The 19,481-nt window shown below is 41.5% G+C and overlaps 2 protein-coding genes across 4 annotated transcripts; one reads left to right on the top strand and one right to left on the bottom strand.

The window, feature by feature from the left end:
• Positions 1-680: 680 nt before the first annotated feature.
• hvcn1 (hydrogen voltage-gated channel 1) lies at positions 681-6,192 on the top strand. 3 transcript variants are annotated; one of them, XM_020659515.3, is made up of 6 exons: positions 681-818; positions 2,820-3,032; positions 4,478-4,582; positions 4,665-4,896; positions 5,621-5,733; positions 5,872-6,192. In XM_020659515.3, exons 2-6 carry the CDS (start codon positions 2,859-2,861, stop codon positions 5,932-5,934), a joined length of 687 nt encoding a protein of 228 aa, XP_020515171.2. In that variant the 5' UTR covers positions 681-818; positions 2,820-2,858; the 3' UTR covers positions 5,935-6,192. The 3 variants fall into 3 exon arrangements, with proteins under 3 accessions (XP_020515171.2, XP_020515172.2, XP_029138447.2); XM_020659516.3 differs by having other exon boundaries at positions 716-818; positions 2,823-3,032; XM_029282614.2 differs by lacking the exon at positions 681-818 and adding an exon at positions 900-1,026.
• A 2-nt stretch (positions 6,193-6,194) lies between these two features.
• LOC110003951 (tectonic-1) lies at positions 6,195-18,986 on the bottom strand. Its single transcript, XM_020659514.3, has 14 exons — positions 18,652-18,986; positions 18,300-18,417; positions 17,057-17,190; positions 16,794-16,945; positions 16,608-16,710; positions 15,919-16,031; positions 15,458-15,478; positions 11,271-11,405; positions 11,026-11,151; positions 8,597-8,685; positions 7,818-7,955; positions 7,548-7,701; positions 7,009-7,140; positions 6,195-6,474 (listed from the first exon to the last, which is right to left on the bottom strand). Exons 1-14 carry the CDS (start codon positions 18,950-18,952, stop codon positions 6,328-6,330), a joined length of 1,863 nt encoding a protein of 620 aa, XP_020515170.2. The 5' UTR covers positions 18,953-18,986; the 3' UTR covers positions 6,195-6,327.
• Positions 18,987-19,481: the final 495 nt, after the last annotated feature.

The following is a 19,481-nucleotide window of genomic DNA, read 5'->3' as shown; positions in this document are numbered from 1 at the left end:
ACCACTAGATGGAGCCACTGCCCCGGAAAACTGCAAGTTTACTCTCTATAGTGACAGGCCAAACATTAAAAACATGGGATTGGGAATGCTCTTTGTACACTGACTAAAGTCCCAATTTGACCAACATTGTGTCGTTTCAGAAATGTGTTTAAAGGCATCAGAAAGCTTTGCAACGTAACAGGATCCTAATGGGAAAATACCGATGATGTACTGACCCATCACCGTTACCTCTTAACAAACTCATCCATAGGCTACTTGCATTTTATTCGGAACTCACTGCTAAACTGATCTAGGCTGAAGTCTCTCACCATAGTCTGTGATATATTATTTAAGTAAAACAAACTAATTCGGCTCTTTTTTAATCGACCAAGAAGCAAAAGAAGTCGTTTTGTCAGAGAAATAAGCCCACACTACCGGCGTCTCAGCAAACTCCGTGCAAAAATGAGTGTATTTTATTCTTACAGCATTGCAAACGTAGACTCATGATCTCAAGTCACTTTCTAAGACGTGTTCTGCCTTTGTTTGGAGTCATTCACTAATCCGGCTCGTTTGTGATGCGTTGTTTGAAACAAAACGTGGTTTTCATTAAACTTACTTATGAGAGGATTGTGGATAAATACAAAATAATCCTAGTAATATTAGGAAACCTAAGACTTTGTTTTTCCTGACGGAGTGTGACAGGACTGTGGACACTGAGCGGACACGATGGGGGCTGGATTGAAGGAGGAGTTTCTCTCCTTCAAGTCTCTCAGCTCAAAGTTTTTTCTCCAAGACTTTCAAAGATCTTCACGGGCAACGTAAGAGGAGGGAACAAATAGGTAAGTTATTTATTCTGGTGCATCGCTTTTGTCGTCAAAGTTTTATTTTTAAAGCGCTAAATCTTTGCTGAGATAATGAATCTGTGCTGTCAGTAAAAACGCTTGCACGGCAGAAACATACACAGCAGCGGATGTTATTATCACGAGTTTCAGCCTGCTGTCCTGCAGCTGCGACCTAACAGACAAACTGCTGCTATAATATCATCTGGTAGGAAAAGTTTGAAAATGTGTCAGAAGTCTTCTATCTTGTTTATGTTGCTCATCAGTTACTGTAGAGTGAAATAGTTTGATGTTGCTGTCTTGTCATCTTTTTTAAATTTAAGGACACTAAGGAGGCAGGATTTTAAACCCATTTTACTCCGGTCTTGTTTTGTTATCTTAATCTCCTTTCTCCTTAATCCTCGACTGAAGTCGTTTAACAACATACCGAGGATGTACTGTTGTGGCAGTTTAATCTGCTTTTTATGTGGTTGAATTATTAAAAGGATAATTTGTTATTACATCACGTGTGATTGGCAGATCACTTAGGAGGACGCCCACCGCTTCCTCCTGACACAACACTGAGATGGTTTGCTTTCTCAATCCCATGTTGCAAACCTCGAAAAAGAGAAGTAAACTCAGATTGTCTAACATGTGGAGAAATCTGCCCATGTAGAAGCTGACATTTGTGACACAGTTCAGGGTGGATTAAGACTGGAGACACACTCATATCATCACAGTTCTTCATGTGAGTTGACATGAGCCTGTTGCAGAAGTTTATTTCTCAGAATCTATCGTTGACAAAATTCATAAATATAAAAACTGTTGCAGAAAATATTTCCAGAAAAACAATGCTTGGGGTTATTTAAGAAATGCTTCAACACTTGTCCGGCAGGGGGCGCTCTGAAACTAGTTCACACTCCTCTCAGCACTGTCTGCAGCTCACATAGAAAGTTGAAGAAGACAATGGACCACACTGTTGTGTAAAGGTCCCATACTGTCCTCATGTTCACCTTTCATGTTGTCAGTCTGTGAAACCTTTAGAGCAGCTTTGTAGGATTTCAACCTCCTTAAAGGCTTTATGTGATTTTTCACACTTAAATGTAATAGAAATCAAGTATATCCTCTGAAAATAACTCTGTGAGTCATGACTGTCTACAATGGGTGTAACACCCGAGTCCCACTGTCTGTGATGTTTTCAGAGTTTTCAGAGTCCTATCTTCAGTTAGTTTACATCGGTGGGACAGCTGGCTGACTCCTCCCCTCGTGTATAAAAGTTGTTTAATTGAGGGACTAGAGAAAAGAAGAATAACATACTGTACTCACTGCTTAACTGTGTTTCTAGATCACGCTCATTTCAGGTAAATTTACATGCAGTGTGAAGATACGAGCATAATAAAGATCACTAGCATTAGCATGCTAACACAACAATGTAGCGTGAGTTGTTTTGGTTTCATGCTGGTGCTCAAGGGCGACATCTGCTGGATCAAAAAATCCCATATAAAGCCTTTAATTATCTAATACTGTCATCAATAATAATAAAAAAAAATATTTCAGCCTCTGCCTGAAACTATTAGTTCCAGCTGCTGTCTCTTTAAGGCCCCCTCCCCAACGAGCCCACTTTCTTCTGATTGGCCAGCTTTCTGGAAGCCCTGCAGAGGGGCAGAACGCTGCAGTGCTGCCAGGGGAGAAGAGAGTCTATAGCCCTTTTCACATATGAGATGGCTCGATTAATTGGGAAACAAAACAACTGAACAATGTGTGTTAAGATGTTTTCACACACACACTCATTTGTGTGTATATGTGAAAAGCCAGGTCGGGAGAATCGCCTGAGCAGTTCTCCCGACCTGGCTTTTCACATATACCGGAGACTATGACTTCTATTGTTGTTGCCGTGGTATGAAAACAGGTTTCGATAATGATTGATTTGATATGTATCATGTCAAAGTTTAAAGTTCTGGTTTTGTGACAAGCCTTTTCTCAATGTAGATCTTTTACATACTGTGGCTCTTCCCTCTGAAGCAGGAGGTGCTCCACTCCCTCTGTAGAGCCTACCCCACCATGGCTAGGTTCCTGAGGTTGTTCACTACTGTGGGCGACAAGCAGCCGGCCCAGTTCGAGTTTGAAGAGCTGCATGAGACCAGTGAGGAGCTGAGCCCGGCAACCGGCCTGTTCCCGCAAACGCTGACCTTCAGGGGCGCTCTGCAGAGACTCTACAGCTCCAACCGGTTCCAGGTATGTGGATGCTCTCTGGAATGTTAGTGTTATGTTCTTTCTATAAACAAGAAGGCTATGTTTAGTTAATATGTTTCATTATGAGATTTTCTATTTTTGAATGAACCTCTGTTACATCAGAACTGGTTACAGCCTTTTCTTTACAAAGACACAGAATCAGAGCTGTGAATCCGCTGGTGGCTGAAATAGTATCATGCTTTAAAGTAGCAGCTAGCATGGCTCACTGCCATCTATTTGAAAACAACTCAGATCATTATTTTGTAAATGTAAGTATCATCACAGACTGTAGGCTGCCTGACTTATGCAGGGGTGCGCTGAAGTGTGAAGTGCCACAAACACACACAAATACTTAAAAATATCTCACCTTTTCTAGCCTCACCAATAACATCTACGTTATAAAACAAGAGAATGGCAGCATTAGCTTCATTCTTAATGAAAAATAAAGAAGATTTATGTTCAAAGTCACAATTTAAAGTGCTTAACCCTAAGTCATCAGTTTAATTTACTACCTTAAATCACTAAGGACAAAAATGTCCACTTACCAAAAAACTGCTATAAAAATAAAACAGATTGATATTTTTTTCTGCATACATCTCTTAAACAACTTCAGCCCTGCTCAAAACTACCAAACATTCAATCATTTTTAGGAATTTAACCCTTTAAAATGCTAGTTTGATTACTTGATGTCACTGTTGTTATTTATGAAAAAAAACACAAACATTTTTTATTTTCCATATAACAAATATTTGGTGGCTGGGGGATTTAAAAAAAAATCAGTCTTGGATATGTCAAAGATTATCCAAAATATTGACTTTGAAGCATTGTTAGTTTTTGTGTAGCATCAGATTTAAAATGTAGTTCCCTGTTTGGACAGTGGAGGGCGGAAATGTCCAATTTACAAAAACTGCTGTAAAAATAGAACAGATTGATATTTTTTTTGCATAAATCTCTTTAACAACTCCAGCCCTGCTCAAAACTATCAAATATTGAATAATTATCAGGAATTTAATTTTGCCATATGCACTAACACAGACAAAATGATGGCCAGGTGAAGAGGTAAAATTTGACCAAATGGACAAAAATGTCCATAATGATACATGAGGGTTAAAAAATAGCATGCAAACTCCTGCACAGTATAATTTGCAGAAATACATTCATTGTCATTGTTTAGTTCCCGTATATACCAGTAGGTTCAGTAGTGCACTTTCCTGTGCACCTGTCTTATGAAATAGATGTGCAAAGTTTTTATATACAATTTACAGTACCAAAAGTTTCACCTCTGACAGGGCAAACTGCCATTCAGTGGGTTAGGGTTTATGGAGTGGCACCTGGGGGGGCCAATCAGATTTCTCTGGGGGCCCATGCTACCCCTCTGGACACGCCCCTGGCTCTAATGTGATGTGTAAGGAGCAGCACCTTCTACTGACCGTGTGGTTTGCTTCCAGGTGGTGGTGGTTCTTTTGATCATCTTGGACGCCTTCTTCGTCCTGGCAGAGCTGCTGATCGATCTGTCTGTTATCAAGCTGGATCATGGACACATTGTTCCTGAAGTGAGTCCAGATCTGTCCCCTAACTCCACCAGGTATCATGGAGATGTTAATATGATTTACTGAGGAGGTGAATGTTTTGCAGGTGTTCCACTACCTGAGCCTCGCTCTCCTCACGTTCTTCATGGTGGAGCTGGCTGGTAAACTCTACGCTTTCCGCCTGGAGTTCTTTGAGCACAACTTTGAGGTGTTTGATGGTATAGTGGTGGTGATTTCCTTCGTGTTGGATGTCGCCTTTGTCTTCCACGAGGATGCCTTTGACGGGATGGGACTCCTCATCCTACTGCGACTCTGGAGGGTGGCCAGAATCATCAACGGTCGGTAACAAGCATTAACAAGAAATATCTGGAGACAAATGTTGGTATTTTGAACCTGGGCCCTGTTTTCTAAAGTTAGGGTCCAAATGAGTGAGAGCGTTTTCACATCAAACCTGTTTGTCCAAGTCTGTTTGCCAAGTTAGTGCGGTTTGCTGACAATCAACTCCTTGATTTGGACAAAGACTCTGGTTTAGTCTTTGGGTGTTTTCGAAAACAACTAATGACTGTAGTCAAAGCAAACCACCTAATCGAGCTGTAGCTCACCTTAACTGTGCATTTAAACACACAGAGGACAGATTGAGGTCCAGTTATTGAGGCTGCATACCGAGGTGGTCTCAGACATACTTTTCCACATTTGGCAGTGTTAATTCAAGCTCTTGTACTCTAGGCTGTCTGCAAAAGCCTTGGAATTCACATACACATCCATGCTGAGCAGTATGTAACTCTGACACCTAGTGTTTAAAATGGGTACTGCAGTCCAAATTCTAAACATTGTAGGGAGCTGTCCCCCCCCAGAGAGTAAGATCACTTTATCATTTCACTCACTACAAATCTCACTGATTGGACCTTTAATGTTTACAGGCTGGTAAGCAGGGGGGTTCCTTTTAAATAAAAAAGTATCCATTTTGATTTGATTAAAGCTGCTTTAACTTTTTAAAATCTTCTAAGAAAGACGCAGCATAGTTTTCCCACATGCTGTGCTGACTGTTCGGATGTGTTGCAGGTATCCTGGTTTCCGTGAAGACCCGAGCGCAACAGCAGATCCACAAGCTGAAGGAGAGCTACGACCACTTGGTTCAGAGAGTCACAGAGCTGCAGGAGCGCGCCGACAAACTGGTGATGGTTTCCTGCTGCCTCACAGACACAGTTTCTCCCTGCTGCCCACTTTAACTAACCTGTGACATGTGGAACAGCTCATTTAAAGGGTTTTGTAGCTTTGAAATGAGACTGACTTTTGGTTTTGTGTTTCTGCAGGAAAAAGAAAACCAGAATCTTCAAGGTCTGCTGAAGAAACACGGAATCGACTCATCCATGTAACTGTGAAGGAGCTATACATACAAAATACTTTGATTAAGGCCTGATTGAAATACTCATACAACTAGTTTACAGACCTGTAACTCTTTAAATGTCACCTGTGGAGAAATCTTAAAGATTTTGATGAAGTTCTTACCGAGTGTCAGATATTCACATGCTGCTGGATCTTGCTGACATGGCCTCAATCTGCCTGTAAATATTTGAATCATTCCTCCGACTTATAAATTGTACATAAAAATAAATTTAAATATTTACATCTTATGCTTTGTCAAAATGAGATTTATAAAAATGAAGTGACTTCATTTGTTAAAAAAAACTTTTATTAAATAATCTTAGAAAAGTTGTATTTACATTATTCACAAAGTATACACACGGTGACAAGGGGTAAAGATGTTTTCAGACAAAAGGGAAGAAGAAGTCAAAGGGCAGTTTGGCGTTGATGGTGGGCGTGGCTCTGTAGCCATGTAGAGCAGGTGCAGACACAGGTGTGAAGCTCACCGAGGTGCTGAGTGACAGGACGCTGCTGCCTGCAGAGAGCAGGACCTAAGGGACAAACACGTCAAGTCACATGCAGGAAGAGTGCTGCTCCTTGAGAATCACTCCTTCAGCAATGTTTTTTTTAATGAAGTAACTGAGGAGAGACAGCATGAAACTCTCAAATTATGGGGGTCCAGAGCCTTCAGCCGCTCTGCCCCCTGCCTCTGGAACTCCTTCTCACCAGACATCTGTAACAACGACCCTCTCTCCAGTTTTACATCTCAAACTGACATATTCAGTCTGAACGGCCTTAAATTAAAAATGTAAAAACACACTAAATAAAGCCAATGAAAGCCCAGCTGCCACTCACGTTAGCTCTGCAGATGAATAGATTACGTACAACAGAGACTTGTAACACTTAAAGAAACATCATGAGACTCCTTTGGGCTGATGTGAAGCACTGAGCCAAAATTGAAGAACAAATGGTTACAGCTAAATATTAATAAATAAATATTAATCTGACAATCTGATAAGACGGACATACTGTGAGTGAGACAGCTCTACACAGCTGCTTTATATTTCTGTAAATGTGATTCTTACCAAACTGCTGCTGTTGGTTTGAATGATTTCTTTGACGTTCACAATCTGAGCCTGGGGGTTCACCAGGGATCCGTATTTGGTCCACTCGATTTCCAAATGAAGAGACAGCGGGATGCTGCAACTCTGAGCTTCCTGGAGAACAAACACACTGCTGTATTTCTGACTCTTTACACAAAGCACAAATATACATATAAACACAACTCAATGTGTTTTCCACTTTGGACAACGTACACCTTCACCAACACTATTGACATTGGAGCCATAAATCTGTTTTTTGTTGCTGTTTCTTTGTCTCTTTCTCTAAATCCATCGCTGTCTCTCAGCTGACAGCTGTTCAACATGAGTCTGGTTGTGCTCCAGATTTTTGCCCGTTAAAGGAATCTTTGGACATTAAATTCTAACTTCTGTAAATGTATCTGCCTTATATAAACTGTCGCTAATGAAAAGTTCATTTAAAAAAACAAACAAACAAGTGTTATACTTGTTTTGACTCCGCTAGATTGAGGATATGACCAAAGCTGTTTTCTGTCTGAACTCACCCCGGCGTTTAAGTTACTTTTGATGGGCACCCAGTCCAGTGGAGAGTCTAACGGGGAGTTTCCAAATGAAGCCACGTACTGCGGATAGTTTGGTCCTCTCAGAACGTCCAGGAGCACCTGATGGACCTGGGAGCAGTTTGCAGCATCCTCCAGCCTGCAGGGACGAGACAAGTCACCATCACACATTTATTTAGGACACACTGTGTCACACACTGTGTCACACACTGTGTTGTACACTGATCAGATGTGTTGAGTGTTAGGACGTCTTGCCTAAACGTGCAGCCGGACACATAGTCCAGACCGAACAGGACTGGGGAGCGCTGATGTCGTCCTCGCAGACAGTCCTGGTCCTGAGCGCTGTGGAGGAGAGACAGAGTGTCTCCGGGGTCGATGCTTCTGGTAATCCCAGTGAGGACAGCTGTTAAGGACTAATTATGAGACTTCTTATCAAACACTCTGATCCTCGTTACACCAGCTGAGGTCCAAATTAAAGTTCTAAAACAATAAAATTGTGAAATATTTCTCCAAAAAATGCAATTTAAAGAAACTGAGGACGTTTTTGTTTGTGTGGATTTTCTACAAAGTGACCAGAGGTGCTGACAGGAAGTGACCAGAGGCAGAGCACAACAACGACAGCTGTTTTAGTCAGAATCAAAACCATCCTTAATATCGACATCGTCATTATCGAACAAAACCATCATCATCATCACCATCATCGTCACCATCATCGTCATCATTGTCATTTAGGTTGTAGGTGTTCAACAACATGTATGAGTAACACAACAGTAGGAAACATAATTCAGATAACAGAGGGAGCACTTAAGAGTATATAGGTGAGAGGATCAGAGAATGCACTCACACATACACTCACACTACTCCTCACAGACTTTTAACAGGGAGCTGCTGGAAAAAGTCCTCAGATGTTTGGGAAAAACAAGCACCCATTGGACATTTTTTTTTTTTTTTTTAACTTTTAACTGAAATGTTGTGGTTCTAAATGTCTGTAAACGAGGAGGAGCAGACTCAGAGCTCAGGCAGGTGAAGGATATACTGCTGTCTTCATTCCAGACACAAGAGGAAGTCCGAACACGTAACCCGGGTTTCCACTGTAGTGGACAGCAGCCGCCTCCTGATCCTCCTGTTTGCATAAGAAAAAGATCAGAAATCACTTTGAGACTGAACCATAACCCGCTGAGGTTTGTTACATTCAGGCCACCTTTACACAACAATGATCACGGATGAAAACAGAAACCTTTTGTTGTTGTTTTGGTTTGTTTACGCTACAAGTTATGGGTGCCTGAAAACAAAAAGGGTTTTAAAAAGGGTATCCAGAGGGCGGACTTTTGAAAACAGCACCGTTTCTGTTGCCATGTGAACCAGAAATAGGGACTGGTGATATGAATAAAAATCATATTTGGATATTGTGGATCTATGGAAATACGACCTGAATAATAAATTATAATATTGAATAAAATACTGAAGACGGACGGAAAGAAGAAGAGCAGGAGGATGGACAGAGAGAGGTGGAAGAAGAGGGACGGATAGAGAGAGGTGGAGCAGGAAGAAGAGGGACGGATAGAGAGAGGTGGAAGAAAGAGGGACGGATAGAGAGAAGTGGAGCAGGAAGAAGAGGGACGGACAGAGAGAGGTGGAAGAAGAGGGACGGATAGAGAGAGGTGGAAGAAAGAGGGACGGATAGAGAGAGGTGGAAGAAGAGGGACGGATAGAGAGAGGTGGAGCAGGAAGAAGAGGGACGGACAGAGAGAGGTGGAAGAAGAGGGACGGATAGAGAGAGGTGGAAGAAAGAGGGACGGATAGAGAGAGGTGGAGCAGGAAGAAGAGGGACGGACAGAGAGAGGTGGAGCAGGAAGAAGAGGGACGGACAGAGAGAGGTGGAAGAAGAGGGACGGATAGAGAGAGGTGGAGCAGGAAGAAGAGGGACGGACAGAGAGAGGTGGAGCAGGAAGAAGAGGGATGGACAGAGAAAGGTGGAGCAGGAAGAAGAAGAGGGACGGACAGAGAGAGGTGGAGCAGGAAGAAGAGGGACGGACAGAGAGAGGTGGAGCAGGAAGAAGAGGGATGGACAGAGAAAGGTGGAGCAGGAAGAAGAAGAGGGACGGACAGAGAGAGGTGGAGCAGGAAGAAGAAGAGGGACGGACAGAGAGAGGTGGAGCAGGAAGAAGAGGGACAGACAGAGAGAGGTGGAGCAGGAAGAAGAAGAGGGACGGACAGAGAGAGGTGGAGCAGGAAGAAGAGGGACGGACAGAGAGAGGTGGAAGAAGAGGGACGGACAGAGAGAGGTGGAGCAGGAAGAAGAAGAGGGACGGACAGAGAGAGGTGGAAGAAGAGGGACGGACAGAGAGAGGTGGAGCAGGAAGAAGAGGTCGGACAGAGAGAGGTGGAAGAAGAGGGACGGACAGAGAGAGGTGGAGCAGGAAGAAGAGGGACGGACAGAGAGAGGTGGAGCAGGAAGAAGAGGGACGGACAGAAAATATTATAATAAATTATAATATTGAATAAAATACTGAAGACGGACGGAAAGAAGAAGAGCAGGAGGATGAGGGACGGACAGAGAGAGGTGGAAGAAGAGGGACGGATAGAGAGAGGTGGAGCAGGAAGAAGAGGGACGGACAGAGAAAGGTGGAAGAAGAGGGACGGATAGAGAGAGGTGGAAGAAGAGGGACGGATAGAGAGAGGTGGAGCAGGAAGAAGAGGGACGGATAGAGAGAGGTGGAAGAAGAGGGACGGATAGAGAGAGGTGGAGCAGGAAGAAGAGGGACAGACAGAGAGAGGTGGAGCAGGAAGAAGAGGGACAGACAGAGAGAGGTGGAGCAGGAAGAAGAAGAGGGACAGACAGAGAGAGGTGGAGCAGGAAGAAGAAGAGGGACAGACAGAGAGAGGTGGAGCAGGAAGAAGAGGGACAGACAGAGAGAGGTGGAAGAAGAGGGACGGACAGAGAGAGGTGGAGCAGGAAGAAGAAGAGGGACAGACAGAGAGAGGTGGAGCAGGAAGAAGAAGAGGGACGGACAGAGAGAGGTGGAGCAGGAAGAAGAAGAGGGACAGACAGAGAGAGGTGGAGCAGGAAGAAGAGGGACGAACAGAGAGAGGTGGAGCAGGAAGAAGAGGGATGGACAGAGAGAGGTGGAAGAAGAGGGACGGACAGAGAGAGGTGGAGCAGGAAGAAGAAGAGGGACAGACAGAGAGAGGTGGAGCAGGAAGAAGAAGAGGGACGGACAGAGAGAGGTGGAGCAGGAAGAAGAAGAGGGACAGACAGAGAGAGGTGGAGCAGGAAGAAGAAGAGGGACGGACAGAGAGAGGTGGAGCAGGAAGAAGAGGGACGAACAGAGAGAGGTGGAGCAGGAAGAAGAGGGATGGACAGAGTCGAGGGTTAAGTCATCTTCGATGGTAAAGACTGATTCTACTTTGAGGAGATAATCTGAGCACCACCTTGGACTATGAAGGTGTTTTCAGACATTACCTGGACAAATGTGATGTGAAACTCCTGCTTCAGGGTCGATGCTGCTTCATTAACAAATCCAAGCACCAGAGACACCGTCACATTCAGGATCTCACCAGCTGGATTGTACGTCATCGTATAAACGACCTGAGGAGACAAAAAAGGACTCACTGATCCAGCCTAACAGGATTCTGCAGGAGTCTTTGGTTACTTTAATGGCTGTATTTGAATTAAACTGGATTTAGAAAGTCATGTGTTTGACTTACCTTCAGCACCACATGAGCACAGAGGGTCGGCTTCAGGAGAACTGGCTTGAGGTTTACAGCACCACTGATCTGAAGCTCAGACTGAGTCCCATCCACAGACTGCAGGACGACTGACGCCACCTCCACAGGAACAACCTCCAGCCACACCACAAACACCACAAGTCAGCTCATACTGAAATTAACCTCACACGTGTCATAGCTGTTCTCGTTTGCATCCCTTTGCAGAGTTAGTTTGTAGATTTTTAGTTTCCTCTGATTTCTCCTCCCTCCTGACTTAAACATCTCCAGAATTACAACACACATGATCATGAAATGTTGAGCACACATTCATGTTTATTTCTAAAAAAAACTTTTGTGATGGCTTGACTTTTCATTTTGCAAATCATCATGTCAAAACAAAAGTCTAATACTTAAGCTCATACAAACAAAATACAGACAAAACTGATGACACTCCAATCAGCTGCAGCTGCTCCTTATGTAAAGTGCTTGTTAGCAAAAATGCTAACATGTTAATATGCTAGACTGTGAACATAATAAAGTTGTACCCACCAACCTCAGAATGTTTCGTCTTTGTGTGCATTTAGCATGATGTTGAAGAATGTTTAAGAAAGTATTTAAAAAAAAAGAAATGTAAGAATAGAGATGCCCCGATCCACTTTTTTTCAGTTCCGATACAAATGTGTCGATACTGATTACCATGTTTTTTTCATCATAATAAATAGTTTTGTTGTTGTTGGTATTATCTGTAAGTCTACACAAAGCTGGAGTAAACCCGGAATTGCTTTGCATTGTGCTGGCTTCACAAACAAACGGTCAGCAGGAACAACTGTCAGGTTTTCAGGTTCAACATTTTAAACTAAGAATTGTACTTTATAATCACATAGAAGGAGCTGTTCCATCTCGTCTGAACGTCTTGAAGTTGTCAATTTAAGGGCGTTTTGTCAGTTCAGTCTGAACGTTTAAATTTTTTAACTTTTCAAATTAAAATTTTCAAATTTTAATTTAATTTTTCATGTATTTATTTTTATTTTTGTTTGTTTTCTCGCTACTTCCCACTAAGTTCCGCACTTTAATGCATTACGCTGCCATGAACACATTCACACCTTTCTAACACACCTGAACATAAAAAGCATTGCTTAACTTTCATCTCATTTAAATGTATTTGTCTCTATTGTTGCTCTGTATCTTTGCTTATGTTTTGCTATTTTGTACCTATTTTGTCTGTTTTATTTATTTTTTGTCTTTGTCTATTTGTTCTCGCTTTAGTTGTCATGTCTATGTCATGTCTATATATTCTTGTTTCATTTTGTTCACCTTATCACCAATTAAAAAAATACAATTGAAAATAAAATTAAAATAAAAAGTTCAGTCTGAACGTCTTTAAAGCAAGAGTGTTTGAGCAGAGAATGTTTAAAGTGTCCATTTATTTCTTTGATCGGTGACGTGGATCTGCGCCATCAGTCCGATAATACGAGACGTACATTAAGTCAATATGTAAGCCGATACTGATATTCGGTTATGTGCCATCTCTATTTAGGAATGAAAAGGATGTAATCATCATGCTGTTCATGTATTGGACCCTCAATGGGATCACGTTATCTTTTACAGATATGTTGTGATCAAAGGAGTGATAACGTCCCTTTTAGTCAGAAATGTTTAAATAACATAAATGTTGAATCAGGCTTCACGTTCCTGCCTGTTGAAGTTCTTACCAAACTAAACATTAGAAAACATTTAGAACACATCATGGTTAGGTGTGATGAAACAGTGCAGTGATGTAAAGCTCAGCTGCTGTAGTAACTGAGTCCTTCCCTCTTCTTAAGAACTGAAACATCCTTTTCCTGTCTTTGCATTGCAGCAGTCAACTTCATCTTTCGGCCTGTTACCTTGTTGCACAGTGTCGTCAGGTGGAAAGACTTATTTCTCCTTTCCTGTCTAGTGTTTGCGCAAAAGAAGTCAGCATCTTGCTAAATGTTTTCAGTAGTTAGAGACCGTGATGACCAGTCAAAGTTATGAAAACAAACTTCAGAGCGGCTCCGTAACCACTCCAAAAACTCACATCTAAGAAAGTGTGTGTTTGTCTCATCTCTCGTCAAGAATGTCTCATTACACTTTAAGACACATTGTAAAAAAAGACCTGCATTGCTCGTGATTTGTAACAAAACAACTTTTTCACTTATAATTATAAAAGCAGGCCTTATTTTTTATTTTGATGTCTTGAGATAAGTTGTTTTTCTGGACTTGTCAGGAGAATGAGATCTTTTAAATAAGTTTTTGACACTTGCTTAGATTTGAGATTTTACAGTGTGTGAAGACAGTGACTACTACGAATGCCCCCGGAGAAGTCCTCACATCAGAGTACAAAACTGAGCCGGAGAAGACTCAAACTAAGTGGAATGTTATTCTACAGGCTGTTTGACTGTGAGTCAGAAGTGTATTAAAGTGTTTATTGTTGGATCTGCCTGTGTGGGGCTTTGTGTTCTCTTTCTTGTTTGTGCGTCTGTCTCTGCGCTGCAGGTGACCGCCCTCGACTGGGTTAAAGCTGACGCTGCGTGCCGTCCACTGATTGGACAAAAGCTTGAGCTGCATGCCTGCGCCTTATTTGGAGGAGAGCCGAAGGCGCGAGCTGCGAAAACTGGAACGTGGCCCTACCCCTTCCTCACCTCCAAAGAGAGACGTGTTCGCTCTGTGAGATAGAGAAACTGTGTGTCTTGTTTAAATTGAGATAATTGTTATTACGTTGTGCAGTTCTGGTTATGTTTTCTGTTAGGGAGTAAGGTAGTTTTTTTTTTTTTTGACTTAGATGTTTTGTTTGTTGTTTTTGCCGGTGCTCTCACTGAACTTTAATTCGTTTTGTGAAGAAATATTGTGGCTCGGAAATTGGATTTATTGTGGTTAATCATTAGGAGGAGGGAGAGGGTCACTTTTAAGATACGGCTGGTTTCCCCTAGGCTGGTTGTAACTCAGGGTTTCTGATTTCTTTAATACTAAATTGAAGAGTTTTGAAGAACCAGACAAATAAAACACTTCATGTGGGACTCAACAGCTTTGACTGCCATCGTCTGTCTCAGGTCTAAAAACAATGTTTTGGCATATTGTGCAGGTCGCCTCATAATCGTTGTTTGACCCTGTTAACTACTCACTGATATTTTATCTTAACTTGTTTTTCCTCATCTTCTCCTTCTCTCTTCTGTTCACGGTTTGTGAATGTGTATGAAATATGTTTCTGTAAATGTCACTTGATCAAGTATATCCCTAAAAAAAGAGAAACTATCTCGAGTGTCAATTTGAGAAAGTATTCAAACATGTGTCAAAGAGCCATCCAAAATAAAGACCTAAAACTTTTTTTGACTTATAATTTTAAAAATCTAACTTAAAACTTTAAAGACTCTTTAAGGACTTGCAGTAACATGTACATATTTGAAATGTGTATCTGTGGTGATCTCTTATATCACACCAAGTTTTCTGAATGATCTATTTTTTTTTAAAATAATTAACTTATTTAAAAGTGTCAGAACAAAATGTCTGTTAGTTTCAACAAAGCCACAAACAAATATCTAAACTCTGACACCTAGTGTTTGAAATGGGTACTACAGTCCATAATTTTTAAAAACGTTAGAGAGAGCCGTCTCCTCCCTAGTTTTGATGTGCTCCCGAGGTTCCAATATTGATCCTAGTTTGAGCACGTTTCTGCTCGTGGAGCTTATTAGAAACATGCAGAGGCTTTTTAGGTCGGGTACAATCACTTCTATCTGAACCACTTCTCTTGACCGCTTCTATTGCTGCAACACCTGTTGGTTTGACCTGATAACTGCTCTCATATCTGACAATCTGAGGGGCGTCCAAAACGGCCATGTGGGGGTGCCTTAAAAGCACCTATCTTCTCTGGTCCAAACAAATCCAGAGCATTCAGGAGCAGAATCTAAAGTTAGAAGGAGGACATACTGGCTGCTGCATTGTTGTCAGAGAAGCCAGCACTTCAACATAACATGTTTCCTTAATGTCTGATCAGATAGTAAGATACCTTTATCATTTCATTCACTACACATCTCACTGATTGGACCTTTAAGTGTTCAGTATTTAATCACTGATCACTGAGATGAACACAAATGATAAATTCAAAGTCAAAACTGTCGTCATGTCATTTCTGTAGCAGAGTCAAAGACAAAAACAGTGGACATACTTACTGCTGCGTCTTTACTTTTCCCCTGTGGAGTGAAAGAAAGACGTCATCATTAAATGTTTTCCTCATTTTAAAAATAAAAGCTTATTTATGGTGTGAAACTTGTGTGTAAATGTCCCAACACAAACACCCTCCATCCATCTGAAATATTACATTTAGACATTTCTGTTTTGAAAGCTGAAAAACAATTCAGATCACCTGGTTGACAAAGTAAGATCTAAAAATAGTATTCAGCTGTTAAAAAGCGTTCCAGGTTAATTCTTCTGATTATATCCTGCTGCATTCTAACCTCAGCTCACTCTGACTTGCTGCAGAATAAATAAAACTTTGTCTTGTTTGCATTCACACATCCAGCTGCTCCAGGAAATATCATTTTCAGGAGTTTTTCAGGAGTTTTCCACTAAGCCCTCATAGTGGATTGTTTTGAGTGTTTAGTCCTGTGTGTGGAGGACCTGTGAGACTCACAGATAACAGTTGGATGTTGGTGTAGGTTTCCATACTGAGGACTGGCAGACCGCCGCAGTCCTGATCCAGAACCACCTTCCGGGAACACCGACTGCTGTGATCCTTAAGAAACGCTGGGGAGACAAACACTCACTTTATAAATATATTCTATATTAACAGGTCTTTAGATGCTCCTCAAACAGATCCTGAGCGTTTTTAAAAAGACGTGGATCATTTTTATTAATCACAGTAGATAGAGTGAAATGATGTCTTGATAATTACTTTATAGTAATGACACATTTCTTCACCACTCTCCTGAAGGTTTGCTGTACAGCCTGGATGTTAAACACCGTAATTCACTTTTACAGCAGTTGCACTTCGCACCATGTTTTTTGTAGTTTTTATGCGTCCTGACAGCAGTCAGTCAGGTGATCATGAGTAACCTCGGCAGCTCCCTTCAATAATATGTATTCTTAAACTGACTTTTATTATCACAGAGAGAAAAATTATAACAACGATCACAGCGGTCGTGGGCAGACAGGCAGTGCACTGTGCAGCAGTTACAGTATATAAGGGATTCCAGGCTGGATGGGATACAGAATCCCTCCAGCATATTCAGGGTCTGCCTCAGGGTCTCCTCCCAGCTGGGCGTGCCCCAAGTCCAAGATGTATGTGGAATAATTTATAACAAAAAGAATATAGAATAATACCTGCAGGACTGTTCTGCACACAGTCAGCTGTAACTCCAGGAGCTGGCAGCATGAACATCCCTCTCTGTCCACTCTGTGCTTCTGTCCCCATCACGTCTCCGTACTGAAACCACCAAAGCATCAGAACAGATAAAATGACTTATCTTAACAGAAGTTCAGTTATAATTACTCAGTTTTGAGACTCACCTGGTATCCAGACGAGTCCTGGAGCTCTGCAGCTGACGGCTCGCCCCTGTCCTCCTCGGAGTCGAAAACAAAGCTGGTGAATGTTTTAAACAGTGAGTCAAAGTTTCTGTCTGTTGGAAGAGCAGGTGAGGGATGAGAGAAACCATCCACCCCTAGAAAGGAAAAAGGAGGAACAAGAAAGATCTCATGCATTAGTTTTCTGTTGATTGTGGCAGTGAGAAAAACAACATTTCAATGTTGAGTTAAATACCATAAAGACTCACGGTTCTGTGACTGAATGCACAAAATGTCGTAACTATTCTCCTTCCTGACAGACGAATACACTTCTGAGAATCCATCGATGGTATTCAGTAAAGAGTATGACGCTACATCACGGCTGCACAGCTGATTGTTCCCACTGCAAGAAGAGAACATGACAACAAACATATGTTGTGTAAATATACAGATACACTATATACTCATGAAAACATTCTTTTTTACTCCACAGGCTGAAAAACAAGGTTTAATAATGGACAAGTCAATTATCAGATGATTTATTCCCTCAGTTTATGATCTTAATCTCTAGTTTTACATCTTCATCAACACACACTAAACAACAACAACAGGAAAACAATTACAGGACAGCAAAACAACAAACACACACAAAAATACACAACAAGCTCAACCTCAGTAATTCATAATCCTTCCACTTGATTAAAACATATCAATGTGTGTGACATCAGAGCGTGATTTTATAATGCGTATTGCAAGCAGCAGGACACACACACACAGCGCTGGCTCCAACGTTGTACTTTACAAACAGTTTTTCTGAGTTGTTTGTATTGGTCGTTAATCAAACTAAAATGTTATGTACATGATAGTTTCCGCTTCTTAAAAGTGAGGATTTCCAGCGTTTCGTTGTCATTTATAAAAGTTAACAAACACTCTGACATCTTGTTGTCTGACTTCGACTTAATTGGCCCCAAGGAAAATGTCCTTTTGCAGCCAGGTGAAAACAAGAAACATAGAAACACAGGCCCACAGACTCAGACAGTAGAAACATAAAACTCATATATATTAAATATATAAATACTAGAGTTGATCAGGTGACAACTGGAAACTGACAATATATAAAAAGGTTTATAAAAATGTTGTTTCAAACAAAATAAAGTCATCAGTCATCATTGGAGTTCAGTCATTTGATGACCTGAGTAACATTTCTCAACCTGTTGGACTTTGCTTCAGTGATCTGTATCTCCAGCCTGAGGGCAGAAGCTCAAACTCATCAGACAGAGGATATCCAGGACTCTGTAAGATGTCTTGAGCCTTAGCAGCTCTTACTGACGCTGAGAGCCGCAGATAAAAAGTCTCATTTTAAAAGAAGTTTCTTTACACTCTTGGAAATAGGGACTAACGTTGTTGATATTTAATGACGTTGTAGAAACAGTATTAATGATAAGTTAAGAGTGAACATAAAGGTGAGATGAATTAACAAAGACAATAATCAGAAGTTTCAGCTACACTTACCCAACAGTCTCCACTGAGCAGCTGGTGAACAGAGCCACCTCCTCACTGCAGTCTCTGTCACAGCAGCAGCTGATGTCACACACCTCCATGTGTTCATCACAGGGACACAACCTGCCAACTGAACACACACACACACACACACACACACACACACACACACACACACACACACACACACACACACACACACACACACACACACACACACACACACACACACACACACACACACACACACACACACACACACACACACACAGTCTCGATGAATGATGAGGATATTAACTGGCTAGCTTTTAATGTATTAATATTAATAATAACATATAATTAAATGTACATAGAGACAGATTACCATTGGAGACAGGAGTTATCAGGCGGCCGGAGACGGGCAGGGGCTCCGGGGGCTCCGGGGGCTCCAGGGGCTCCAGGGGCTCCTCGGTGCTGCCGGGTGTCGGTGTCGATGTCGGTGACTCAAACTCCTCCGGTTGTGTCGTTGTATAATTTTCAGCAGCTTCATTTGTTAAGTTCCCGTCAACAAACGCGGTTGTGTTGAAACTGAAGCTCGTCGTGTTTTCGTTAGAAGTGACGACAGAAAACAAGAAAAAGAAACTTAAAACATTTGTTCCATGAAACGAAGCAACTGACGCAGCCATCTTTGTTAAACCGTTGCTATGGTTCTTCTTCTTCGGTTCTTCTTACTACCTGTAATGAAACAACACCGCCACCTGCTGTCCATAGTAGGAATTACTCCAGTTTAGATTTTGTGGGTCCCAGGATTAAGGACCTGAAAGTGCACATAATGTTGGCTTTTGAAGGTAAAACTCGGTTTTATTTGTCCAAGTTTACAACACAGATCCTCCTGCCACCCTGAAAAAAAACAAGTGTCTGCTGAAATCTGTTTAGTTTTAAAACCACATAGCCTAACATGTCTTTTTAGAAATATTGTCAATTATAAATCACTTTTGTACAGAGGAGGACTAGTGCCAGACATTAGACATGAGAAGAGTCAGATTATATATATAATATTGCACTTGGTGAAAAAATCTGCAATTTGTTGTTTATTTTCTTCAGCTCTCTGAGCTTTTTGTAGCTAATCTCTTTAATAATCTGCACTTTATAGCTTTATTTCTTCAACCCTCTTTCTTGTTTTACTTAATGAATTTCTCTTATTTAAATTTTCTT

This window comes from Labrus bergylta, chromosome 9 (assembly GCF_963930695.1).
Source record: "Labrus bergylta chromosome 9, fLabBer1.1, whole genome shotgun sequence".
Classification (NCBI taxonomy): Eukaryota; Metazoa; Chordata; class Actinopteri; order Labriformes; family Labridae; genus Labrus; species Labrus bergylta.
This window is presented reverse-complemented; position numbering and strand designations above follow the sequence as displayed.